Genomic DNA, 27808 nt, shown 5'->3' on the forward strand with positions numbered 1-27808 from the left:
CCTCTAGGATATTCAATTGAGAGTCCCACCTTCATCTGCAGTGGAAAATGAAATTGAGAAAAGCACCTCATACCAAAAGTGAGTCGAGTTTAGCTCAACTATGCAGTGAAAATGAGGCATAATGTAGGTTTAGCATTTAGCAGGGTCTGTCCACTTATGCTCTCCTACTTGCAAGCCCTTCTTACTTTGAATCCCTCTGACTGTAACACTCTTATTTCCTTGTCTGTTTGCTTGATTCTTATTAAATGTCCTATCTGTCCCAACTGCCTCTAACATCTCCCCACTGTGTTTGTTGTCTGGCTCTAGCTCTAACTCCCTCTAAGTCTGTTTGACAGTCTTTCCTCTCTCTGTTTCCAGGCATGGCTCCCATTCGGGATTCCGTCAGCCACTCCCCTAATCAAACAGGTGACTACACATTGCCTCCTTCCTTCCATGTTCTTCTTGTGTTTCATTCTCGCTCCCAATGTCTTACTTTGGCCCTCTGCTTCGTGATTGACAGACTAGGTACACCCAGTCTGACCTGACCTTGACAGATGATGCATTTTATTATTTTAATTCATGGCATATCACAGACACGGAGAGAGCTGAATGAGTGAGTGAGAAAGTGGTTGTGGAAATGGTGCAAGAGGAGACTTGGCAGGCTAACACGATAAGCGCCACAGAGATCTGGCAACCAGTTTCTGTGAAAGAAAGGCTTTGAAAGTGAGAGAAGGACCCGGAGATGGGTAATTGAAACAGGAAAAAGAAAAAAAACTGTAGATGTTGTGATTGAAGAGAATATGACGACGAAGTGTGACTTGTCAAGTAAAAGCTGGTATTCAAATAATAAAACATTGTTGAGCTGCCTCAGAGCCAATGCTGTGGGCACGCTGCCCTCTGTGTCATCATAACATTGGTAAAGAAAGGTTTGCTCAGAAACCAAAAGCTAAAAGCTCCTGCACAATGATTTTTCCCTTCTGTGGCTAAAGGTTTATTGTTTTCATTGTATTCGTAAGTCAGAACAAATAACACAAAAGTCAGTCCCTGTTTGTTTGTTTTTAGACGATATCCTTTCATACGTTGCCTGAAGATCTATTTAGTTTTTGCATAAACTTTAATTTGCAAAAACTGTCAAAGAAAAATGTCGTCTTGGATAAACCGGGCTTATGGTAATGTACGCTAACCTTATTGTCAATACATTTAGAAATGTTTCCATATTGAAGTTGTACAACACTGCCTTCACATTAAAATGCTTTCATTGGCAGTTAGCTTGAGCAGTACTTTAATTCATCGCCACAGCAAATTAATGGGGGCTCCCACTGCAAGAGTGCTGTCTGAGTGACTAAGATTGCTGGCAAATGCTGATATGTAAGGTGATGCACAGAGGGTTGCTGTAGCTCTGACAATTTAGGCTCTTGCCTTTGCAACTGAATGAGTCTGCGCATTATGGTCGTGAAGGCAGAATCAGATCACAAGTGGTCTCTGGAGTCTAATTTTAGAAACACGCCAGGTCTGAATGCAGATGATCTCAGACAGTTGTAAGGCATTCAGAAAAATATCAAGGTTTAAATCGAGTCTGAATCTTTCTGGCTGTCACCACTTCTCCACTCGCTCCTTCCATCCTCCGTCCCTCTTTTCAAACACAATTGCCATCTCCCCTATGCCCTCCATCTCTCCTCCCCTGCTGATGGTCGTCCTCTGCCTCCCTGAATCCTAGTTTATAGCTTTGGCATGCTTTTGGGTCCTGCTGTGGTGACAAAATGGTGGCAGCTGTGTCCAGGCTCAGGCCTGGCACCGATCATGTCCAAAACAGTTGGGCAGCTGAAGGTTGGAGGGAATAGAAAAATCTCAACGTGACTGTGAACGAGGGGAATTTAAATCACATCTGTTGTTTTATTTAATATATAAATTTTACTGTCATATAATATCTTGACAATAAAAAATATGACAGCTTTGCTACATGCTTGGAATAAATTCACATTCGATTATTATTTATTTATTTATTTTTTTAAATCTCTAATCTAACAGTTTCCCCTGCCATGTCCACCTTTCTCTCTCCAGGTCTGGAGCATCCTGGCTTGGACTTGCAGTATGAGCCTTCCCCCTGGTCCTCTGGCTCTCCCTGCAGCAGTGACAGCAACAGCAACTGGGGCAAAGTCCTAGTGGACGGAAGCACCGACAAACCCAACAACCCCTCTTCAACCAACTCTTCCGTCTGGCCTCCCTCCTCTTCTTCATTCTCTTGCTCCTCGTCTTCTTCCTCCTCTGGCTGCGGGTCAGGATCAGACCCTGAGCTGGCATCAGAATGCATGGACGCAGACTCTAGCTCCTCGATCGGCTCAGAGAAAAACCTCGCCGCTGTGACAACAGTGATGATGATGTCAGCAAATGCTTCTCCCTCTGTGTCTTCTACAGCATCTTCTCCCTCCTCCTCTATGGTGACTTCTGCCATGATGGTCAGCGTTTCAGTGAATGGAGACAGCAACGGCAACGCTCGTCAGGTAATTGGCGGAGGGATGGGAACCATCAGCGGTGCAAGTAATGGAAATAATAACGTCACCGGGTCCTCCCACTACTCCGTGGCTGGGTCCAGCAGTATTGGCAGCAATAACATGGGTAACCACAACAACAAGCCCGTCAATAATAGTGGTGTATGGGGCAGCAACATGGGCACCACTGGTGGAAGCACCCCCTGCATTAATGGAGGGTTAAACCCAAACACTTTAAACCCAAATGCCAACCACGGTGCCTGGCCGCAGAGTTCAACCCCAAGCCCAGTGCCCCAGGGCCAACGGCCTACACAGGCTGCGGGGATGGGTTCCAAACTGGGTATAGCCCCCCAACAGGCCCCCACGCTGGGCTGGGGTGGCATGGCAGCTCCAAACAACAGCAGTATGATGGAAGACACTGAGGTGAATAATGGTACAGCAAGCAGCAAGGTGTTAGGAAGCAGCAACAGTGGAAATGGTGGCCTACAGCCTACCAACCTTAACACTGAATCCAATGGACCAAATAACACTATTATGATGAATACTACTACTACTACTACTAACGCCACAATGACCTCTAGTCCACCAAACTCTACCGCCTCACCCCCACTCAGCGGGGATTGTTCCTGGGGCTCTATTGGAGGAGGGAATGGGGGTCCGCTGGCCAATGGAAACCCCTCATCAGCTCCTCAGCACCCCCAAGGAGAGCTGGGGGGTCCTGGGGCCTTCGGTACGCCTTGGGGCGCAACTACCTACCCTGGAGACAAGGGCCCCCCAAATGCAGACACTGTGAACCCCCAAAACCCTGCCTTAATGCAGGCTGGGAACCCCCAAATCTCCTCTACTGCTGCTTACAAGAGTAATAATAACCACAATAACACTGGGGCCCCACGCTGGGACCAGGGGCCCGCCAATAACCCAAACCAGCCTCAGGGCAACTTGTCCTGGGGTATCGGCTCAAATCAACTCCCAGGCTCTGCAGGCCAAACACCAGGCAATGGGAACCAAACTACGATGGGCCCTCCAGCAGGGATACCTCGCCCCTGGGGTAGCAGCGCGTCGTCTTCTTCCTCGTCCTCATCGTCCTCTTCCACATCTAACAACAAGATGTCAAATGGAGAATGGGGATCAACAGCTCCTGGTAACAACCATTCAGATGCTGGAAGTCATAAAGGAAGCTCTGCCAACAATGGCTGGAAGAGCCTGGAGGATGACGCCATGGGCATGGGAGGTGGAGGGGGAGGAGGTGGAAGCCATGGCTTGGGGAGTGTCACTGGTGGTTGGGGTCGCTCTGGAGGAAGTGAGGGAAGCGGAGAGAGCTCCGGAGGCCGATCCAGCTCAGACAGAGACAGCCAGTCAAAAGGGGGGAATCGCAGAAAAGTTAACCATCCTGTACCCCTAGCTGTGTGTCGGACGGATGTGGACCCGAGGGTTCTGTCCAACACTGGATGGGGACAGACGCCCATACGGCAGAACACCTCCTGGGATGTCAACTCTCCAGTTAACAAACAGCTCCAAGGTCCCAGAGACGAAAGAAAGCATAGCAGCGGAGGCTCCGGATGGGGCGCACCAACACCGGCAGCTCCTTCCCAGACCTCTGGAGGTAAGGCCACAATGTGTACATGACATTTTAGTGATATAAACAAAAGTATTCAAGTGTAGAACACAAACCTCTGTTGCAAAACAGAAAAATGGGTGAAACATTGATTTCCCTTTCATGTACTTGCAGGTTGGGGGGGTGGGCCGAGCAGCTCAGGCCCAGGTACAGGAGGTTCTGGCTGGGGGGACCGGCCAGCCTCTGGGTGGGACAGCAAAGGCCCAGCGAGCGGAGGAGGCGGGCAGAGTGGCTGGGACGATGGATCCAGCTACAAGGGGAGCAACAACAGCAGCAACACCTGGAGCAATAACATTAACAAAGATGACAGGTGATTTATGTTTGAGCATTATAGAAATACTGTTTTTGGGTTGTCTGTCCATCCCAGTCTCGTGAAGGTGATATCTCCAGCACAGCTTGAGGGAAATTTCTTCAAACTTGGCATAAATGTCCACTTGGACTCAACAATGAACTAAAAAGATTTTGGTGCTCAAAGGCCACTATGACCTCACAACACTTAGCCATAACTCAAGAATTCATACTAATGTAATGTTCTCTTTACGGGACATCAGCTGATCCGACTGCTTGCTGCCTGTCTGTTGCTAGCCTCCCTTGCGCCCATGCATATGATGAAGTTTTCTATCAGGCTTCTGAACTCCCCTGTAAAAATATTCCCGAAGTGAAGACAGCATGGTGCTGACCAGAAATGATTCATTGTAATCATATCAAATCATGTCAATATATTCAGTGCCTTTTTTATTAAATCCCTTTGATGTGATTACTACATATATCATGAGTCTGGACAGACATAGATGTAAACTGCAACTTGACTGGTTGGTGAAGGCAACACAAGGCGGTAGTTGTAGTTTTTATGTAATTTTATGCCTAACTGATCACCTTCGTTGTTTTTGTCTAGGTCCAATACATGGACTAATGCTCCCAAGCCTCAGCAGGGCTGGGGTTCCAGTAGTGGAAATGGAAGTGAAGGTTGGGGTAATGGAGATGGTGCCAGAGCAGGGGGCAGCAACCATTGGGGGGAGCCCCAAAAAGGTGCCAGCTCAGCGGGCTGGGACAGCGACAGCGACCGGTCAGGCTCTGGATGTTGGAGCGAGCCAAGCCGAACCAACACCAGCAGCAGCAACACTTGGGTGGGGAGCGGAGGATCAAATACTCCAGACCAGAGCACTCCGAACCCAGGCTCCAACTGGGGCGACTCGGTCCACAAACCCAACCCTCAGAGTAACAGCCAGGGCTGGGGTGAGCCAATGAAGAACAACCACGGAGCCCAGAACTGGGGTGAGCCAAATCCCAAACCCTCCAGCGAGTGGGGAAAAGGTCCTGAATCCAACATGTCCAGAGGCAGTCAAGCTCCTAACAAGCCAACAGGTAATGAGGCCATTCATCCTGTCAGAAACATTCTCCAGAACAAGAGTTTTTTCCTTTTTGTTTATGAGCAAGCCCTCGTGTAGTTGCATGTCTGTGTTTAGGTGTTAAGTAAACAAGACTATAAGGCACCAAAACTGAATTCTAGCTGTTAACAAGAGCACGAAAACTATGTGGGAGGACGTACAACTGATGACTCACTTTTATTGTTATGTGTTCCTACTTCAGGCTGGCTGGGAGGCCCCATGCCCACAGTAGGTCAGAAGGAGGAAGTGGCAACAGGGTGGGAAGAGCCTTCTCCAGAGTCCATTCGCCGAAGGATGGAGATCGATGATGGGACAGGAGCTTGGGGAGACCCTGGTAAACACAGACTGTGAATTTGCTCAAAAATGTGCAAAGCCTGAATAAAATCACATGAAAGTCCAGGTTTTTCACTTTGACTCAACATGTAACTGAATATTCTTCCCAGGTAAATACAGCGGTGGATCTGTCAACATGTGGAACAGGACTGGCCAATCCGACCAGGAGGCTGTGGGTCCATCCTCTCAGCACCAGTCCCACTCAGCTCGCAGCTCGATGCATCCTCCTCAGCCCATTCAGCCTATGGCACAGGACAAAAGCTGCAGTTCTGGTAAGATTGAAATTATGCAAACATAATTCACGCACCTGTATGGCTGAGAGAATTTAAATTATTTGGCTGTTAATTATGGTTTATCAAAATACTTTTTTAGTAATATACATTAGAAGTCTTTGCTATTCATGGACTAGATAAGAACTGAATAAATGTATGCTTACCATATGCTGGAAGACTTTGTAAAGACTTGTAAAAGACTAAAGTCTGACACCCTCTCACAACAGAAAACAATTTATATTTTCAGCCTACAACTAGATTCCTCTTGACATTATTTCCCAGACTGCTCCTTTTGGAAAATATAAGGCCAAACCCCCTTCAAAAAATATGACATATTAATGATTCCGAAATGTCCTCAAAAACACATTACTCAAGAAATGCAAGATAAAACGCCTCATATGCCTGTGCTATTCTTGTCAATGTAGCATCAGTATAATCTACAAAGATAAAATGTGTTTGCATGCAAACTTAACATTTTGGAACCAGCCTCTGTTGGTTAGCTGCGTTATTTTAGTGGGAATAGACTGTGAGAATGAGAAGCACACTGTTTAAATACACGCTGAATTGAACACAAACTCACGGATACAACTTCATTTCTTCTCCTTTTCCACTGTACAAGAGAACAGAGACTCGCTCACGTTCTTACGCCTCCCCGGAGTCCCCTACATGTTCACTGTGCTGGAGAGAGCACACCTATTGGTTTTTGACAATATCCACGCACTTGAACTGCACTATGTGCGTGAGCCAACACTAAAAACGTACAATAAAATCGAACATTATTAATTTTGTTGGACATGAGGACGAGAAAAAGACTAACCCTAAGCCAGCTCAGACTGAGTTTTATGACCATCTTAAACCAAAGTAAAAGTATAATTTTATTACAACATTGGAAATTTGTCTGCAGCAGTGAAATCGCTTAAAAAGTTGTTTGGTGTAAGGCCAGTATAAACTCAAATGCCCCAGTTTTAACAGTCTTTCACACAGCTTTGAGTATGAATGAAAACGCAAATAGACAGGAATACAAGTAATTGTGCACATGCCCACACACCTCTAACATGTGCATACTTTCAAACATGGCTGAGTCTCAATTGTTTCCAAATAGTTCAGGCCCAGATAGTCAGCACAGATCTTTTCATTATTGTTTTTTTTTTTTTTTTAGCCTGCAGGGATACTTAAATGGTCACACTCTTGAGTGACAGTGTGTCAATCGATTCTTTAGTTCTGCGGATTCTCCAATGCACAGTTCTGATGTACAGAGTCTGGACAGATTAGCATAAAGATTAGTGTCTTTTGGGATTTTTTTTAAATTTTATTTTGAGCTTGATATTTAGATTTATGTTAAAAAAATGCTGGGACATGAGCCAGTATCTAAAATGATTCGAGCATGTAAGTGCAAGCCTCCCGGTGCAGTCTGTAAGCCTTGAATGGATAAAAAGGTGCAAGTCCCACCCACACTGTCTTTTTGAGATAGCTGAAATAATGTCTTAAAAGGATTTAGACAGTACAGACACAAAAGTGTGGATGCACGCACATTCACAGATGTATTCAAAAGCATACACAATTTGCACAGAAGCGCGGAGAGAAAACAAACACGTACAGCCATTCTCCCCCGTCTCCCTATGGTGTTGTCTATGTTGAGGGCTTTTTGTAAAGCCAGTTGAGTCATCCCTTTGGAATGCTAAGAGCATCGATTTTTCTCTTCTCTCATTCGCCTTTTTTTCCTCCTCCCTCTCTCCCTCACCCGCCAATTCTGCTTGCTGTAGAAACACTGGCTTTTGTTGGGTTTGAGAGAAACAGAGCGAGGGAGACCATGAGTGGTAGAGGAGGAGGTCTGGTGACTTAGTAATAGGAATGGTTCCAATGTAAGATGGGGGGAAAACTAAAACGAGTAAGGCAGCTATTCTGTAGAAGTGGGTTGAGGAGGGGAAAAGAGGGAGGGGTTGCCGGGGTTATTCAGGGTGGCTGTCTAGCGAGCTAACTGGAGCAGCAAAGTGGATGGCTGGGAAGGGTGCGGCAGACGAGGCAGCTACCGTAATGAGAAAAATAATCGGGTTGTAGATTTTGATTAATTTTAGCAGGTTTTGGTTTTATACATTTGTGAACACTGAAGTGCGAAAATCGATGAAAACAGCAACACAGTAATTTTAGAGAAAATTATTTGGACTAAGTAGGTCAGTACAATAGATACTGTGGACTCCAATTTGTAGCTTGACACAATTTAACAAGGTTAAACACAAAATTGAAAATTAAGTAATATATTCAGTCTGTTTTTTAATGTCTACAGCTTGTCAAACACATTCATTCACGTGCATTTTTCTCATCCAGCTTTTAGTAGATCAAGTGATGCACCTACACAAACTGAGCAATACATGCCAGTTTGTCACTTGGTGTGTGTCTTTGCATCTCGTCAGACGCACACTCAACCGTGCGTATGTGTGTGCATCTACCTCATAATAACATCCATTTATGTGCTGATCAGCCGTTTAGCTTTGTGTGCATGTTTCTCCGTGTTGTTATGTGGAAGCACTTGAGTGCGAGCATGCCCAGTCACATGAGGGACACTGGAGCCTGAGGCCACCCCATGATCTGTCCTATTTTTACAGGGAGGTATCCCTGGCATCTCCCCAAACGCCTCCTGTGGAGGGAGAAAGTAGCAGGTCTGGGTGGTCAGCTGTAACGGGAGCCTTTTGAACTCATACTTGCACACGCACTTGAACACACGTAGTCTCACATTTTAAAGTGCATAGGGTGCCCGTGCACACATCCGCACGCCCACAAGAGTTAAAGTAAACAACACTTACATAAGCAGGTTGACGCGGGGTTCCCCAGGGACATGAGCAGGGCTCTCACCCCGAGCTCTCTGATTTCAGCCGAGGAAAACGATGTAGATGTGCAGCATCACTGTAAACATGAAAATGAGGGTATGGTCCCCAGTAAGACTGTATGCATCTGCATATTAAAATAACAGGCATTGATATCACTTTATTCACATGATACCACCAAACTTCCAACCGCGAGTGTCCAAACAAGCCTGAATACAGCTACTCTGAATGGGAGGAGCTGTGACACTAAGCCGAAAACAGATTACATCCCTTGAGAAATATCATGTCATGACATATTAACTGCATTAAAATTTTGTTGGCCTAAATAATGCCTAGAAAGTATAGACAGGCGAAGTTGCTCCCCTTCTGGTTTTTCAGATTGATTCCATTTGAATTGTGCTATGAATTACACTTTTCATACTTTATTTTTAAGTACAGTGAATTTCCAACACAGACCTTTTATTTTGAAGTGCCATTTCCTGCTGTAGAGTGAGTGACTTATGGACAGCTACTTGACAGAGACAGCAAACTAGCTTGATGTCATGGCCAAACCCAAATATGACGCTGAATGTATTACACTGTGCGAACCTTAAACTAATGACGAAGGAGAAATCTGGACCTCATGGCTTGACCAGTTGGGAACCACTGTGTTATTCAGTGACCCCTGTTTTTTGGGGGGGGTTTTTTGTTAGCCAGGAAGTAACAAAACTAGCACGACTTGTTGCGTGTGTGAATAAATCCTGTTCCGAAACACACAGGCATTGTTGCTTCAGCAAGAAAGTTGTGACGTCACCTGTGTGACTATTGTAGTTTTTAATTAGTTTTACAACAACCTGCCATTGTCTTGACTCACAAAATTATATTTTAAATTGACAAACATCATGTCATATGTGTATTTCATGGCACAATTCAAACAGAATCAAAAAAGTATTGTCTCTCGCCGTTAAATACTGTGGTTTAAAAAAAAAAAGTTCAATAAACTTTGAGGACATCGCAAAAAAATAAAAAATACTGTGGTTTGTTTTTTTCCCCGAAAACGAACACCAGAAGAGGGCCCTCCGATTTGTTTGAGTCTAAAATGAATAATGAAGATAATAAATGAAATGAATGTATATTCTCGTTCTAATGGACGCCTCCGTCTTTTTCTCTAGGTTGGGGTGACCCTTACCCTCAGAAGAAAGAGTCCTCCACGTGGGAGCCTCCCGCCACTCCACCTGTGAAAGTGGACAATGGAACGTCTGCCTGGGGGAAACCCATGGACACCAGCTCCAGCTGGGATGAGCCCAGCAGAGATAACAGAGAGTCTGGGTCTGGATGGGGCAAGCCTGGTAAGAGCACACATGAAAATGAACATGCATCTGAAGAGTATGATAATGTTAAAACTATAAGAAGGCCTACCTTACCTTGAACAAAAGGACAGGAGAAAGAATTTTCCTGTAGGAAGTGCATAAACTGAGCAATAGAACCGTAGAGCTGTGTTGTTAATCAGTTTCCTCCTCTGTCCGTACCTTCTTTGTAGCTCCAGGTCCCAAGCCCATGGAGACATGGGGTGGTGAGGAGGCGTCCATGGGCAATAGCTGGGACCAGGAAGAGGAGGTGGAGATCGGCATGTGGAACAACAGCCAACAGGACAGCAGATCCCACGACCAAAACACCTGGAACTACAAGCATAAAGGCTCCAACAAGGTTTGTTGACTTTGGCTTTCAGTATTTGTTCATCCCAAACATGAAAACATTGATTACTTTCACCAGACACCTGACATTTAGGCAGAGCACAACATGAGTCCCTTCAGCCATCTGTGTTATCAACAGAAACAGTTTTGCAAATGGTTGAAAATGCCTTCCCTGCTAATGCTTCACATGCCTGGAGTTAATAGCTTTTTTGTCTGTGTTGCAGATGAACAAACCAGTCAACAAACAGGATGAACCCTGGATGAAACCCTTCATCAACCAGTTCAACAGCATGAACTTCTCTGTAAGTACTGTTTGTTATTGCTCTGCTGTTGCTCTTTCACATTAAATTTTAGTACTCGTGTGCAGAGATGTGATTCACCTGCATTTTTTTTAACAGTTTTTAGAACTTTCATCCTCTTTGATAAATGGATGCTTTCATGTCTCTTTAATCCAATTTTCTTGTCTTTTCCCTCACAGAGAGACTCTCCTGACGACTCCATGAAGACAGGAGCAGGGATGGTGCAGGACAAGCGCATGGACATGGGCAGCATGGGAGACTTCAATGGAGTGATGGGGAAGAACCCTGGGTCTCGTCACCAGCTCCACAAGGAGTCTGCCATGGATCGCAGCCCTTACTATGACAAGGTATGCAGTTTGTTTAGTTTATGTGGTATATACTGTGTGTGGGGGGTAAAGAGAAGGAGCACAAGCCGTGTTTTGCCAGCCTGAAATACAGCTGGCGTGTTGCATCTGCACTTAATGGGTTGGTAATGCACACGCTCTGTGATAAAACAACATTACTAGATAAAGGTTTGGTCAAGCCCGTCGCTGCTGTGGTGATCATAAGGTAGGTGTGGAGTGGAAGAGTCTCTTGAGTGTCGTCTGCTGCTTACGTCTGGCTGGTAGTGCTCTCTCAGGCCTATTGTGCCCCACAGTGGTTGTTTTGATGTACTGCATTTGAATTTTAAAAGGGATGTTTCATTTGGTACTTGCTGTTTGCAGGATGCTGCGTCTCAACTGTATGAAATATTAATAAGGCTGTGTTACTTACAAATGACAAAATCAAATGCAATATGCACATCCGATGCTTATTAATATGAATTAATTGGGGCTGCACCGAGTAGTTTGAAGCTTCGGGGCTTCATTCACAACGCTGACATTTGAATTTTAAATCAGCATCTGATATGCTGCTAATTTTTTTACTTTTTATTTTAATGTACATTTTCATTTCTAATTTATTTTATTTTATTGCTCAGTATTTACATCGGAGCAATTTTCCCCCTGTGACCAAATAAGAATTACTGATTCTGATTCTGATAATTCACAAAATACAATTCAGATAAATGTTTTTGCTTGTTCTCATAATATTGAGCAACACATCTCCACAGTTAACGTACCTGTTTGTAACACATCTGATTGAAACGGCGCAAAAGGCAAAACCAACACACAAAGTCAGCAGCGAGAGGATTAGAAGGTTAAACCGTAAAATTGCATTATTTTTATTAGTTTATTCAGATATTTGTATTATCGGGCATTTTCTTTTTTTAAGATATTTTTGGGGGCATTTTTTGCCTTTAATGGACAGGACAGTTAAGTGTGAAGGGGGGAGAGAGAGAGAGGGAGAGACATGCAGCAAAGGGCCACAGGCTGGACTCGAACCCGGGCCGCTGCGGCAACAGCCTTGTACATGGGGCGCCTGCTCTACCACTAAGCCACCGACGCCCCTTATCGGGCATTTTCAATCCAACCCACATGCTCCTTATTTTACACAAAACAGTACCTGGAAATAAATTGTAAGACAAAATACCACCCATGAGTCACCGCCGGTCATTCAACGGGATGTAGGACTCTGGTGCTGCATGATGTGACCGTTCTGGGCTGAACTTTTGCCAGACGCCCTGATTGTATTTATTCCTGCTGCTTCCTATGACGTCATTAAATGCGATGATACATTTAAAAAAAAAAAAAAAAAAGCTTTTAGTGCATTCCTAGTAGTTATGCAATAATGATTCATTTCCTGACGTAGTTCTGTACAAAGCTGCTGTGGGCTTTGCTTCTTTTCCTTCTGCTGCTTGTCTCTTCTCTTTACTTCTATCTGTCTGACTCCCACCCTCTCGTTTCCTCTGTCCTCACATCACTGGCTCTTTTCTTCTCTCCCTCTTCCTCTGCAAAACTAACTCTTTTCCTTCTTTTCTCCTTCCCTCTCTGCACTTCTTTGGCTGCTGATGCGCTTCCTGTCCCTCTGTGCTTGCCGTCCATCTGCTGTGCGACTGGCCTTGCTTCTGCAGCTGTCCGTTTCCCCCTCTGCTTACAATAATGCAGCTTCTGACGAGCTCTCCTCCAATCAAAGCATGAGCTTTTCCCCTTCCAATTCTGCTCAGCCTATCCCCTGTCTCGACTCTGGGCCGTCTCCTGCCCACTCTAGTCCTGGGGGCACTCGGCAGGTGAGTGCAAAAGGATGAAGAGGATCGACAATAAGATACATTCAATTAGAGACTAATAGAGTGATATTCTAACAGGTTGTCCATCAAAATGTCGACAGAAATGTCTTTTCCTAGAGTTATTCAAAGTTTCCTTTGGGATTGCCACTGAGCTTACTTTGGGTTTAAGTTTGTCTGAAGTTGTTTGACCACTTGTGTGTGTGTTTGTGTCTTCCCTGCTCAGAATGTAAACCCTATGATGGGTGGCAGCAGCGTAGCACAGGGCCGAGGTGGCCTCCAGTCCCAGGCCCCACCCCAACCCAACCCCCGTAACCAAGTGCCTCCACCCATCCTGCCCTCTCAGGTAGAGCACACTCACGAAATGATGATGTTGTTTTCATGAGGACCTACATGTCCCTAGATGTACTAAATGTGGTCCCACTTTCTCATCCATGGTTTGATTTCTGTTTAACCTCCAATTCAAAGTACAATGTGACATGACATTGCACTCCAAAAACTAAAACCAAAATCTTGTTTGTGTTCAGGTCCCTCCATCCCTGTTGAAGTACCCAGGAGGTAACGGAGGTCTGAACCCTCTGTTCAGCCCTCAGCAGGTGGCTATGCTCAACCAACTGTCCCAGCTTAACCAGCTGTCGCAGCTCAACCAGATCAACCAGTTACAGGTAGAGTGATGGAATCATGCACTTGAACACGCATACACAAAGGCATGAAGGAACGGACATTTTCTGCATGGTTTTAGGTTTATGTTGTGGTGCACGAAGCCTCTGATGTTTATCAGTGTTCTTGTAAACAACAAAGATCTGCAGTCAGACACTGAAACACTATAAAAAGAAAAGCGTAGGAGAGCTAAGTTTTTCGGCGTTGCCAATTCAAGCCTCGGTAGCTTTTTGTTAAAATAGTGCTAGGCTGAATTTCCTCAACACAAAGCAGAACCAAATTCATGCATGAGTCTTGTATAATGTTGCGTTGCAGTATGTCAGACTGGCTTGCTTATTGTAACTCTATTAATCTGCTTATAAATGTATTTGAAGAATACAGTACTATGCAGTAAAATGTTTTGCTAAGCTTAAAAAAACATGAGCAGACTGTTCTCATTTACATTTTTATTCTTGTCCGTCTGCAGCGTCTTCTCTTCCAGCAGCAGCAGCAGCAACAGCAGAAAGCTCAGAGCCAGAGAGCCATGCCTGTGGGACGACCGACTGAACAGGTGTGTGTCCAGAAATCCCTCTGAATCCTGCTTCACTACACCCAAAATTTAGGAGTTTCTATTCTGTGAGATGATACTGTCTCCATGGTTTCGCCTCATTGACGTGTTTCTCTATCTTCCTATCCTTAGACACGTCCTATTGGTTCGTCTCCATCAATGATGCAGCCGCCGCGGCACCTGGACCCCTCCCTGCTGAAACAGGCCCCACCCCACAAACCATACCTGGATAACTACTTGTCCCACAATAACCCAGAGATGCAGAAGGATGCTGCTGCTCTCGGATCCTTCAGCAACTTCCCTTTAAGTACGTCAGCTCCCATGAGAGTAATTTCTCAAATTGCGCACTTGATACACAAACAGCATGGCAGCGAGCACTGAAGAACTCGTTCTCAAGAAAGGGAACGAGTTCTTCAGCGCTTTGGTGTGCTCACCTGTGTGCGTGTGTGCGTGCATGCGTGCATGCGTGCGCGCATCAGGGCCATACTCTGCGGCTCCCCTCCCCAGCTATCCGTGTGCGACACAGAGAGCAGAGGAGGATTTTAGATGCGCACCGTGTAGGGACAGAAATGACATGCTGTTGTGTAAATAAGTGTTAACAACACCAAGCTGGCAGACCCCCAAACCGTAGTAAAGGGACCTCCAAAGACCATTAGCTCCTTTAGCTTGTGTTAGCTCATTGTGGCAACAACACATAAACAACGGGACTTCGTCTGCGTTAAAGAACAGCACTTTATTTTAAGCACTGCAGGGATGATGCACAGCCTCTGTCATCAGTGTCCGACTTTTACATAGAGGGAAATAACTCAAAAACAGCATGCAGAACTGCGTAGGCTTCTTCACTGTGGCTGCTCGATGTAAACAACATAACACATGCCTTTGACACTTCCTGGGGCGCATCCGTCTGACGTCACACACCACACCCGGCGCACTAACGTCTCATACCTCCTACATCAACTACACACATACACAACTCCACACACACAAGCCACACACATCAGGCTCAGCCTGTAACATAAGGCTATTTAGTTTGTTTAATAAAAGGACAAGGTATAGACCTGTTCTATAGGAAAGGTAACCTTAAATGACTTCTGTTGTGATCCAATAAGATGGTAGGGGAAACGCTGCCGTATGATAAGAAAGGGGTCCGGTGAAAAGCCATCACAGATGCAGTCGCCATGTATATTGGAAGAGATATGGTGCCCATAAATAGGCTACCGTGTAAAAGCTTGGGTTTATTCACATGCTAAAAGTTTTGGACCCGAGGTATGTGCTACCAGCCGCAAATTTTTATTTTTTTTTTTAACTAGGAGGGGAAAAAAATCGATTTAAATCGTTAATTGGATTTTTTGTGAAAAAATCAAAGATTTTTTTTTTTTGGTCATATCGCCCAGCCCTACATATAGGTGTATATTTAAATTAAGAGTGACTGAATCTCTTCTCTCTGTGCTTCCACCAGGCTTGAACTCTAACCTGAATGTATCCCTGGACATGGGTGTCGGTGGAGGTAGTGGTGGTGGAGCTGTGAGCTACAAAGAGCCGCCCCAGTCCAGACTGAAGAAACTTTGGGCTACTGACCCTCTGGAGCAGAACAGCAAACCTGGTAAAGAGGAACCTGTGTTTGTGACAGTAATGCAGTAGCATCAGAAACGTTTACTTCCTGCACGCTCGCCTCCTGTAGACTTAAAATATGGCTTTAAAAGTTTGTAGTTTGATTGTATAACGCTCTGATGGCACCTTTGTGTATAAAATCAAACCACACCAGTGAGTCTTATTCTGTGTGATTCACAGCCTAATGTTTGTGTGTGTTGGTCCCACAGGTGCTATGTCGTCTGGGCTGCGTCTGGAGGACTCTCCCTTCTATGACTTCCTGTCTCCTGGCCCATCTCCCCTGAGTCCTCCCGGCCAATCAATGGGCTCGGTGGGCGATGGCTGGCCGCCCCGTGCCAACTCCCCCCCGCCCCATGGAAACACTGTCACCTGGCCCCCAGGTACATAAGCTCTCACATGCACAAACAAAACAAATTTATTTATTTATTTATTTATTTATTTTTAATTTTTAAATTTAAACCTGCTCACCACTGTGTCTGTTTGCAGAGTTCCGGCCCGGGGAGCCTTGGAAAGGTTACCCCAACATTGACCCTGAGACTGACCCTTATGTGACCCCCGGCAGTGTCATCAACACCCTCTCCATCAACACCGTCCGCGACACAGACCACCTCAGGGACAGGAACAACGGTAAGGCACACACATGAGTTTTGATTTTGAGATTTGATAAAAAAGCTATTGACCAAACTATCACAGGCACTAACCCTGTCTCTGTTCTCCAGGGCCATCCTCATCACTGAACACCACGATGCCTTCTAACAGTGCCTGGTCATCCATTCGTGCCTCCAGCCACAGCGGTTCCCTCACCAGTACAGCACAAAGCACTTCAGGTATGCAGCAAAGAAGCGTCTGACCTTTATAGAGTGCGTTCCTTCACCCTAACACTGTGTTCTCTCCCGTCTGTTCTGCGTTCTTTATCGTTAAACTTGTACTTTTGCTTTAGGATTATATGATAAACGTGTGGCATAGAAGTACGACAGCAACAGATCTGTGAAAACGGACGCGAGGGTGTGAAAAATGTCTCACTACGCTCTCCTCTCTCATTGCAGCCAGACCCAGCGAGTCAAAGTGGTCTCCCGGCGGCGTTTCTGTGTCCACCCCCTCCCTGGCCCATGAGCTGTGGAAGGTCCCCCTGCCTCCCAAGGCGCTGTCTGTGGCCGCCCCCTCCAGACCACCACCCGGCCTCACCAGCCAGAAGCCCAGCTCTGCCTCCTCCGGCTGGGACGGCTCTGCCCTGAGGCTGGGGGGTTGGGGCTCCACTGAGTCCAGATACACACCTGGTGAGAGCAGAGTTCGGCACACATATACTTCCTGTAGACCTGTTTGTATAACTGGGATTTGTTCAGGTTTTTTTCTTTTTATTATGAGTGGGTGTGTGGAGGAAGAAACCATCAGTGCAGAAAAGGGAATTATGTGTCAAAATTTTTGCAGTGATGTAGAAATGCAGGGTTTACAGCTCCTAAGTGTGGAACAGTTATTTCATCTATGTTGTTTGACTGGACTCCTCTAACCTGTGCCTCATGCTCTTATCGGCAGGTTCCAGTTGGGGTGACAGCAGCAGCTCAGGGAGAACCCAATGGCTTGTTCTAAAAAATCTCACACCTCAGGTACCATATCCCCAATGTTACTGAACATATAGTCGTTTTCTCACATGAACTCAACAATCAGCTCCGCTCATTGTCTGGAGTAGCAGTTTCACACTCTGTAGCACACAACAGGAGTTTTTTTTTTGTGTCAGAAGCGTTCTCACCTACTGGAAATACCCTGTTCATTTAGGCGAGGGGTGACGCCCGTGTAGAGTGCACAGGAGGCAGGATATGATGCTGGTTACACCGCGATGATGTAGCTGGTTCATAATGTGGTCGTAAACAAAAGAGTCTGTTGCGTTTCTTTCAGTTTTTCTAAGAATTTTGATGACAGCACTAACTGACACAAATTCCCGACTCTCTTTGTTTCTCCAGTTGGACATTTTCATTGCCGCCCTCATGGTTTTGTTTGAGCCTTGCCTTGTGCTCACTGTGACTTCACTGGACAGTGACCTGCTTTACGTACACTCAGGCTCAATTGGTTATTACACGGACTTTGTACCAGGGAGCTCGCAGGATGAAGTCCGTTTAATGTCCGATCTGACTGGCTCACTCCAGGAGAACCAGTTTTAGTCACTGCTGCTTTGTTTCATCTTATTTTGTCTGTTATTTTGTCATGGCAGATGGCTGAACGTACTACAGTACTCAGAAGCTTTGCCTGCTTTTGGCATGGAGAAGAAGCCAGTCAAAGGCGTGAATCAGAGTGACAGTGAACTCATAACATTTCTGTATTGCAGCTGAGAATGAAACACACCACCATAGTGCTTGAATTCCTCCAAAAGTCACCCAAGAATTTTAAAGCAAATTGATTGAATTTCTCCCTTGTAGTCTTTTTGTACACAGCCCAGTACCTTGACTTGACTTCCTATCAAGGAACCAGATATTTTCTGACACAGTTCTGTTAAAATTTTCGACTGATTGTTGAACGAGGAGCATTTCATGCCGATCGAAGCTCTAAAAGAGTCATTTACGATTGTCTGTCTGTCTGGGGAAATGAATGTGATTTTTACATCTGGAGTCAGGGCCACCCAAAACAGCTCCTCTGACTTTGCCACTTTTTTCAGTGTTTTTGTCACTTCATATTCAACAAACTGAACTCTTACGGGACATGTTTGTACTTGATATTTGTCAGCAGTTGCCTAACATCTGCCTCCATTTATCCCCCGTGTGTGTGTGTGTGTGTTTTGTTCTGTGTGTCACAGATTGACGGCTCTACCCTGAGGACCTTGTGCATGCAGCACGGCCCTCTGATCACATTCCACCTCAACCTGCCGCATGGTAATGCTGTGGTATGCTACAGCTCCAAGGATGAGGCCGCGAAGGCCCAGAAGAGCCTGCACATGTAAGGACATCACGCACACACACAAACACACTCTACTTTTATATTCCATTGATAAAGCGGTCGTACTGTGTTTGACCCAGGCTCATAAGGGAACGACTGGCTTGTTCTGTACTTCAGTCTGTCATTTTACAAGATGAAATTAATCCGTCAGAGGCTAGAAAAATTAGTGGAAGTTCTGTTGATTTTAGTTTAAGTTGATTTTTACGTTTGTGTGCTGATGTTGGTGTAAAGAGGGTATTGCAGTTACCAGGTACTCAGCTCATGTCATGGATTCCAGCCACAGGATGTTTTGGAGCGTACTCACTCACGCTCTGGCTCACCTGTTCCCTCTCTGCAGGTGTGTTTTGGGGAACACTACTATTCTGGCTGAGTTTGCCAGCGAGGAGGAAATCAACCGTTTCTTTGCACAAGGGCAGTCATTGGCCACTCCCTCCTCCGGCTGGCAGGCCATCGGCTCCTCTCAGAGCAGAATGGATCAGTCTCACCCCTTTCCCAGCCGCGCTCCTGAACCCAACCAGTGGAACAGCAGCGATCTCCACGGCTCCTCCCTCTGGGGCGGGCCCAACTATTCCAGTAGCCTGTGGGGGAGCCCCAGCGGCACCGAGGCAGGGAGGATCAGCAGCCCTTCTCCAATCAGCTCCTTCCTCCCGGTGGATCACCTGACAGGCGGCGGGGACTCCATGTGAGCCGCCTGCCAATCAAACAGGCTGGAGGAAGGGTCAGTAGAGAATTATCAATAATCAGCAGAAGAAAGTGAAAAAAAAAAAGTAGTTATAAACGCAATGGCACTAGTTGGACTCTTTCTCACTTACAAGATATACAACAAAACGGGGTCTCCCCTGTGGAAAACAAGTTACGTTTCTCTCTCTGCACATATGTCCACTTTGTTTTAGCCCAAAAACATATCAGTCGGAATACTTGAATCATGCAGGCCAATTCTATAATGTGAACGGATGGATATTTGCTTCCAGGTAGTGCTCTTTCAGACCGAAAAAAGCTTCAATCGAGCTCATTATTATTATATATATATTTTTGTTTCATTCGTCATGTTTATTTGAATTCCAATTCTTTTCATTTTTAACGTTTTCTTTTTTTTTTTTTTTTTTTGCATTTGTTTGCTGACAATGTTGGAGTATGAGCTTTTTTAACTTTGCACTGAATGTGGTTTTTCTCAGTATATATAATCTGCAATATAGAGGGAGCAGCCAGTTTTTCCAGTGTAGCTGTTTACTCATTGAGGTCCTTACCGTGTGAGTGTGTGTTTGTGTGTATGCGTGTGCACGCGCACGTATGTATGGAAGTACTTTGTGTGTGTGTGACTGCGTGTGTGAATGAGTATGTGTGCGCTCCTCTCTGCCTTGGCACGCCTACCTTACTGCGTTGTCGTGGAGTTCAAGATCAACAGATAGTTAAAGAAGAATAAAAGCTGACTTAGGAGGATTATCTGGTGATAGTAAAAGTGACATTAAAAAGTATTGCACCAATTTTGTTTTAAAACTAAAGAACGTTGAGCTCTGCAGTGCAAAGGACTGTAGCCGCAGCTGGGACTAGCAAGCCCCGTCCACCCTAATGTAGGGGGCGGGGCCTATCTAGCAAGCCCTCCCACGTGCCCCCTAGTGGGCAGAGGGGGGAACAGCACTTTCAGAATAGGCTTTCAATGTTTTGGAGGTGCCACACTGCAACCTCTTGTTTACAAGACTTAGGAGGCGGAACGTGTGTTCATTCTTCATTTTAAAGAGATGGAATAAAATGAAAAAAAAAATACTCAAAAAAAAATTAAAAAACAATATAAAAAAACTTGAAAAAATCTATAAAACAAATAAAAAGTGAAAAAAAAAAATTAAAACTCTTATTGAGGATGAAGACGATGCTTTGTAACTCTGGGAATTCGGATCAGTGTTTTTGGCCATGGCGTTGGTTATTTGAACTATTCCTCTTTGTCTGCTAAATAACCAGCAATGGTTCTCAGGAAATCAAGCCAGTTTTCCCCCCCTTGTAGGTGAATTAAAAAAAAAAAACTACTACTCCTTGTAGGAAAGGAAAATCCAACTTCTAGCACTGAAAACTATGTATAGGTCTGTAAGTTTTATTTTCTCTGCCAAATAACTGCTTTAAGCTGGAGAAGCTCAACACACTGCTTTCAATATGCTGTCTTTTGAGGGACGGGGGGGTCCTAATGTGGGGGGGTGGAGGACGGGCTGTAGAAATCCCAACGCTCCCTCTCTCCTCCTCTTCCTCCTCTCCTCCACTCCACTGATGTAAAAAAAACAAAAGTGGGGAGTGTTTATTGTGTGAGTGTGTGACTGTGTCAGTGGAAAATGTTCTGTCTTGTCAGACTTATAAACCAAGAGAAAGGCGAATCTGTATCTATGCATACTGTAGCCTCTCACATGGCCTACCGAGAGGCGTTTTTTTTTTTTCTTCCCGTGTCTCACAAAATGTTTTAAATGTTTCATTGAGTACAACAAAATATTACTTGCTTTTTTTTTTTTTAATCGCTCTCATTGCCACAAATGGTGTTTTGAAAAAAGGAAAGAAGAAAAAACTTTAAAAATCTCTTTTTTTTGGTTGAAGATAATATTTTAACAGTGCAAAAGTCGTCCACATTTCATTGCCTTGATCCTAATTGTGTCCGAAGATGCAACAACAAGTCAAGTGGCTTCTACCTGTTTACAAATAGAATATGATTGTATTGTTGTACTGTTTTTTTTTTTTGTTTTTTTTTTTCCTTCCTTTTGGGTCGGGGAGGGAGGGAGGGGGGTGCTCATCTGAAGTTCCTGATCTGATGAATTGTGTGTGTGTGTGTGTGTGTGTGTGTGTGTGTGTGTGTGGATGCTCTGCACCGGCATATGTGAGTTGTACCGCTGGAGGGGAAGGTGTCGGGGTTGTGTGCGAGAACAGCGTGAATGTAAATCCACCAGTGGCGTTTTTTGTTGACAAAATACACGTGTGAATAACAGATTTACCAATCTACCAGTGATTGTTTATGATGCACAACTATCGGGGAAAAACAAAAAGCTTCAGAGAGTGCGTGAACGAGAAGTCAGCATTAGCGAAGCCATGGACCTTAATTTCTTTTCTTCATCGTGTTATTATTCTGTGTTAAGCCTGTGTGTGTGTGTGTGTGTGTGTGTGTGTGTTTTCCCCCTCAGATATAGGTTTTTATTTCAGAAGTACTAGAAACGTCGGCTTAAGTTGTGTTTTTAAGTTTAGTCGTGAATATTTAACAACTTCAAAGCAAACGTAGTGAGACAGAAACCTTGAGTATTAGCCAGACTTGACAGTGGTGTGTGCCAGTATTGAACTGCTCTCTACCAAATAATTCAATCGTACAAAAGATTAGTTTACTTAATTCCAGATCTCTTTGCTTAAACTATATAGATATATATATATATGTATATATATCTCTTATTTGTATTTGTTTTGTTTAACAAATGTTATCAAGTGGAACATCTGAACCATGTTTGTCATGTCTTTTTTTTTTTTTTTTTTTGAGTTAACTTAATTTGACAAATTGAACTGAGGAGCCTTGGATTTTGCACTTGGTGTGGATTAGAGGAAAAGCCGAGCAACGGAGAGCAAAGCTTGAAAACAGAGGGTCGGACAGACGGCTTGGCGGTGTAGTTTGGACTTTCAGGTCTGTCTGAAGGAGGAGGTGTGTCTGTGAGAGTATTGTGACAGGGTAATGTGTGTGTGTGTGTGTGTGTGTGTGTGTGTGTGTGTGCGCGCTGTGACTAGAGAAGATGGTGCTTTGTTGGCCCCGGTGAAGGGAGCGAGAGAAGAGGGAGGGGGCTTTGTCATCCTCCTCTCCAGGTTTACCTCTCCCTGTTCACTGGGCCGGCTGGTCAGAGCGGCGACCTCGCCACGCCGCCTGAACTGAGCCAGAATGTAGCTGAAAACGGTTTTAAAAAGTATAAACGATGACCGGAGCCTTGATCTGCCTTCTCTGGCACCTGATCAGCCTCAAACATGGAACCACCCTAGGGCTGGGTATCGTTTAAAAATATCAGTACCAACACCAATGAAGTGATAACAGTAGGGTACTTCATTTAACACCCACAATGTGAATGGAGTGGTGTGTAGTGTAGTCAAACCTTTAAACATTTTGCGGCATCTTGGCACACTGAACTGCCGTCAATACACCGCAGTTGACTTCACGTCACAGACTGGGTTGTAGCTTCAGCTGTGGGAATGCAAACTCTGCGCCGGGTGCATATACGTGCATCCACTCTGCCCCAAGCACACAGTGACAGCGCTAACTGTTAGCAACACATGGCTAGTGTTACCTAAACGTTATTAAAGGATTTAATGGCAGAGTCAAGCTGTTCTGGTGTCGGCTTAACCGTTGACATCCCTAGAATATTTTAACTGGTCACGTATGTCGGTTTATAGATTAATTTTACTCCACTTCACTGCACTGCGCGCCACCCAGGTCTGGTGATGGTTAGCTAGTGGCGCCGCTCATTCTGTGATTACCGCCAGTAATGCCTCATGAAACAGTGCTAACTTGTGTCTGTCATAACCAGCCACATGGCTTAAAATTTTTAAAATTTGTGTTTCTTGTTATGGTTGTTACTGCATCATGTATTTTCCTGATTTAGCTCTGTTAGCATCATTAGCAGCGTCAGCATGGCTAGTGGTGCTAACATAATTAACAGTCCTAAAGGGGTTTTGCGGCTCAAATTGAAGCTGTTAACTCAGTGGGGCTACCTGGGAGGAGGCTGGAGGGTAGCCACCATGTTTCCGCAGCAATGTTGCTAGTTAGCTAGCTCCCACCCGACCCACTTGTTGCACAGTGCAGTGTGGCCAAGACTCATGTTAGCTAGCCAGTGGAAACCAGAGGCTGGGCAGTTTGCACCATGTTTACCTCTACATGGATAGTGCTTTGAAATGTGGCGGTGAAGCTCACCGAGTCAGCCAGTTAGTTAGCGGTTGATGCGTGTTGAGCTATTGAAAGCAAAATTACCCACAACTGACATCTGTAGTGTCTATGTGACGTTTTTTGGGACTGTTAAACAGCTTAGGTGTTAGGTAGTACTAAATGGGCCGACAAGAGAACAGCAGCTCTGGTAATGGCAGCAACAGAAAGTTTGGCAGTCTGGCGGGGATTTTGGATGGTCCAGGATTAGACCCTGACGCAAAAAAAATGCAGGGATCAGCTGACTGGAGACGTTTTAAAACTCCTTGGCACTGATTTATTTCGATCAATACCCAGCCCTAGAACCACCGCACGGACAAATCGAGTGACGCAACCACTGCTCGTTGTATTTGTATTTGAATCAGTATTGGATTGCTGCTCCGACCGCGCCTGATTGTCATGATGATCGCTAGCTTGACTGAAAACGAGGCAAGGCTTCTTGTTGGCTCGTAGTGACTCAGGCCAAGGGGATATGACTTGTGATCGGCTGGTTCTTCCTGGCTTTTCAGGGACACAGGGTTACACTTGCCTCTTTTGCCGGCTCATCCAGGATCAGCTCTCCCTCCTCCGACTCCTAAGCTTAACTACAGGAGAGGAGACACAAAACTGACAGGAGGTCAGGGGCAGGTGAACTCTTTTAATAGTCGATATTCCCTTTCCGCTCTTGATGGAATTATTTTACACTTCGTTCATTCTGATTTTGGCAATGCTTCTCTCCAAGCGCTGATTTCGGGGTGCAGTTTGGTCCCTCATCAGTATGCTTACCTTAACCAATTAGCGGGACGAAAACTGACCCTGATCAGCGGCTCAGGAGGCTCTGCTGTTAGAGAAGGGACAAGCAACGTCTGTAAACGCCTCTCATTGATGTTAATGTTACTGTTTTGGTTCCCAGCTTAATCTCGCTCTGTTTCTGTCTCGTCCAATCTACTGTTAGTGTGTGTGCATGCGTGTGGGAAGATGCCCAGTCTTGTGCGGAAACTGTGTGTGTATGTCTGAACACATTATCATGCCAAATCGAGGAGGGAGGGTGAGAGGGAAGGAAAGGGATTGATAATTTTCTTTTTTTTGTGGTTGTTGTTGTTGTGTATGTGTGTGTACGTGTATTTAAAAAGCTGGACAATGTTAAATGCTTGAAGAAAAAAAATGTCATTTGCAAAAAGGACGATGTGAGGAAAAATCTTTCAGTAAGTGAAAACCACCACGAGCAATGTACAATCCCCAGGGCTGCCAAGCAGCTTCCCGACAGGGCCAGACGAAGGGGGGAGGAAAGAAGGAAGGATAGTAAGGAAGGAGGGGTAGGAGAGGAGGGAAGCTGGCTGGTGATACTCTACTACTTTTTAAATGTGTAAGAAAAAATAATGTGACTCTTTTGTTTTTCTCTTGACTTAACTATCCTGTGAGCAAATGCTATATTATATCATAACACACACCCGATGGCTCCTACTGTCGATCAACAGGTTTTTTTTTTTTTTTTTTTGACACAAAAAAAACAAAAAACAGAAAAAACAAACAAAAGAAAAAACACAAAAACTGTGAGAATCTGCTGTCTTTTTTTGTCATTTTACATTTAGTATGAATACACACAAACAAAACCCTGAAAAGCTTTAGTCTAACCAGCACAAAGATGTGGGGCGGGCGGGGCGGGCGGGGTACCAGAGGGCGGGGCGGGCGGGTTACAGTACAGAGGGGAGGGATGGGTGTCGCTCAGAGAGACTATGCAGTGGAGTGTTGAACCCAGGCTTCCATGTCCACCTTGGGTTTTTTGCTTTCTTTAAATAAAAAAACGACAAAAAAAAAAAATCCCAAAATTTTTTTAAAACACAGTTGAGATGGGATTCCCAATAATATTCCTCAAACATGTTGTGCCATCGTTGAATCGTACTACTAGTACTAATAATAATAATAAAAACTGAAAAAACCTTTATTACCTAGCAACCGTCGGGCCAGTTGTAGCAGGAGAGGAGGACAGGTTAAGATTTGCAAAGTCCATTTCTTTTATTTTCACAGCTTGTCTCCTCGATACGCCGCGAGGGGAGCGAGGCCGGTGAAACTGCAAATTTTACACAACTACAATGTTTTTTATAGAGATTCTATCAATCCACAGTGTGTAGTTGGATCACCTGTAAACCTATTATGCACATTGCTTTGGGAGACTGTTGAACTATATATATAATATATATATAAATATATATATATTAATGAGAATATAAACGTACAGTGTCTATAATCAACGAGAGGGAGTCTTCCTCTCTTACAAACAAAACAGGAAGTACCTTTTTATTTTCAAATGTCTTCCTCGGGTCATCAAAGGATTTTATCTTAAACTTCGGGGGGAAACTGCACTTTTTGAAGGACAATCTTTATTTGTATGGGTATAAAAATTGACAAAAACGAAGTCGCCTGATCTTAACAAGGTATAGAAAACCAACTCCAGTGTGCTCTAATAATGAATGTCTCCTCTGATGCTGTCTATTTGTTTGGTTTCATTTAATCTTTTTATTCTCCTTCCTTTGTTGCTTGGTTTGTTCTGTATTATTATTTTTTTTTCTCTTATTTTTTCTGGATTTTAGTGCTCTTAAGAGAATCTGTACTAAGGTGTAGAGTAGTAAGTAGTAGGTCTTCTGTTGGCTGTACTCGTATACTGATTACTGTTTGTAACCCTCTGGCTCCTGCAGCCGTCATACAAAGCTGTAAAACTTGGGTACAACCCTCAATAAAAGACTAACAATGACTCAGCGGTTTCCACCTGGACTCTTTATTTCTCCTCGTCTGCTTCTTGGTAAAACTGTTTCCTGGTACAGTAAAAGGAAATTATTTTCTGAACTGACTGGACTGATGTAGCTGATGTATTATTTTTTACCTTTACCCACTTCGTCATTCATATCCACATTACTGATGATTATCTATAAAAAAATCTCATTGTGTAAATATTTTTTGAAAGCACCAACAGCTCTACAATATGGTCGACATCAAGGCATTTGGTTAAATAAATTTATGTTTGATTGTCTGTCTCTGACAGAAAACTTAAGTTTAAGCCTCAAATAAAAGACAATTCATCAGTTTATATATGACAAGAATTCTCCAACTATATTTCACGCTCAATATTTTACTGTGAATTTGTGTCTGCTCTTCTGTCTTGAGAGAGACTCTGGTAACTTTGAAGACTTCTTGCAAAACTTCATTGACATACCAAAGCTTTTGTGAGTTCCACATTTGTTATAAAGAGCAGTGACATTTGTAAAACTTACTTTTGACAAGTTTCTGTTAAAGGAGGAAAAATCCTGCAATCTTCACTCCTGAGAAATCTACAGAGCCCCGAAGTGGACATGGAGGAGGAACAAATAGATCGGTTAAAAAAAGAAAAAGATGGATGAAAAATAAAAGATGACTCAAAATTTTTCTTGAAAGATCGCAAAAGTTTTTTGTAAGGAAATGCAAAAGTATATCTTTTATCACCCATCTACTTTTTTTTCCCTCCCCCATCTTGTTTTTTTTAACCCACATGTCCCCTAAGGGGCGCTGTAGAGATCCTAAAAAGAGGGGAAGCATCTTTTTACTTAAATTGTTGTATTTTATATTATATGCTAAAGTAAAGTCTATATCTAAAAATTAACTAGTAGCTACAGCTGTCAGATAAATATAGCAGAGCACACTACATTCCTCTGAAATGAAGAAACCATAAAGTACTTTAAAACTGTACTTACAGTAAGTACAGTTAAGCGATTTTGCCTCTCCATTGCACCTGTTGTCACTTTGATTTGCACCAAAGCAGATGAAACTGATTCACAGTCACTTTTGCTTCCTAAATAGACAGATTGATTTCCCTTAAGTTTAACAGCCTTGGTGTTCGACTGTGGCCATGAAGTGTTCCTTTAATTTGTTTGAGCAGTGTATTATGAAACCGCTGTGAATAGTCTTAATGCTGAGGTCAAGGTCGGTTATCACATTCATTAAAGCTTGTTCCCCAGAGGGTGCTGTTAAAAATTGGTTGGTATTTTAAGGATTGGGGTCAGAGGTCACTGCAGGAGAAAGACAGTAAGGTGAGGGGCCTTTGTTTTCCATGTCAGGATGTAAATATCCAGTTAATCTAATCTCGTCCAGGCTTTTATACAGTGGGTTTATAATCAAATAATTAAA

The 27808-nt window shown here is 44.2% G+C and overlaps 1 protein-coding gene across 2 annotated transcripts in view; it reads left to right on the top strand.

The window, feature by feature from the left end:
* Window positions 1-25148, top strand: part of LOC125878768 (trinucleotide repeat-containing gene 6A protein-like) — a 46950-nt gene extending 21802 nt beyond the window's left edge. The window contains exons 5-26 of one of the 2 annotated variants that reach the window (XM_049560125.1): window positions 358-405; window positions 2041-4071; window positions 4198-4393; window positions 4979-5448; window positions 5674-5805; window positions 5915-6076; window positions 10050-10226; window positions 10418-10584; window positions 10796-10873; window positions 11050-11217; window positions 13237-13356; window positions 13538-13675; window positions 14137-14220; window positions 14350-14524; window positions 15677-15820; window positions 16038-16208; window positions 16315-16455; window positions 16548-16655; window positions 16875-17105; window positions 17362-17432; window positions 18614-18753; window positions 19091-25148. In XM_049560125.1, the coding sequence (XP_049416082.1) occupies window positions 360-405; window positions 2041-4071; window positions 4198-4393; window positions 4979-5448; window positions 5674-5805; window positions 5915-6076; window positions 10050-10226; window positions 10418-10584; window positions 10796-10873; window positions 11050-11217; window positions 13237-13356; window positions 13538-13675; window positions 14137-14220; window positions 14350-14524; window positions 15677-15820; window positions 16038-16208; window positions 16315-16455; window positions 16548-16655; window positions 16875-17105; window positions 17362-17432; window positions 18614-18753; window positions 19091-19439 (5499 nt within the window). In that variant the 5' untranslated portion in view covers window positions 358-359 and the 3' untranslated portion in view covers window positions 19440-25148. The remainder of the gene's footprint in view (window positions 1-357; window positions 406-2040; window positions 4072-4197; window positions 4394-4978; window positions 5449-5673; window positions 5806-5914; window positions 6077-10049; window positions 10227-10417; window positions 10585-10795; window positions 10874-11049; window positions 11218-13236; window positions 13357-13537; window positions 13676-14136; window positions 14221-14349; window positions 14525-15676; window positions 15821-16037; window positions 16209-16314; window positions 16456-16547; window positions 16656-16874; window positions 17106-17361; window positions 17433-18613; window positions 18754-19090) is intronic. The other variant, XM_049560126.1, reaches the window with a different exon arrangement.
* The last annotated feature ends 2660 nt before the right edge of the window (window positions 25149-27808 follow it).

This window comes from Epinephelus fuscoguttatus, linkage group LG19, assembly GCF_011397635.1.
Source record: "Epinephelus fuscoguttatus linkage group LG19, E.fuscoguttatus.final_Chr_v1".
Classification (NCBI taxonomy): Eukaryota; Metazoa; Chordata; class Actinopteri; order Perciformes; family Serranidae; genus Epinephelus; species Epinephelus fuscoguttatus.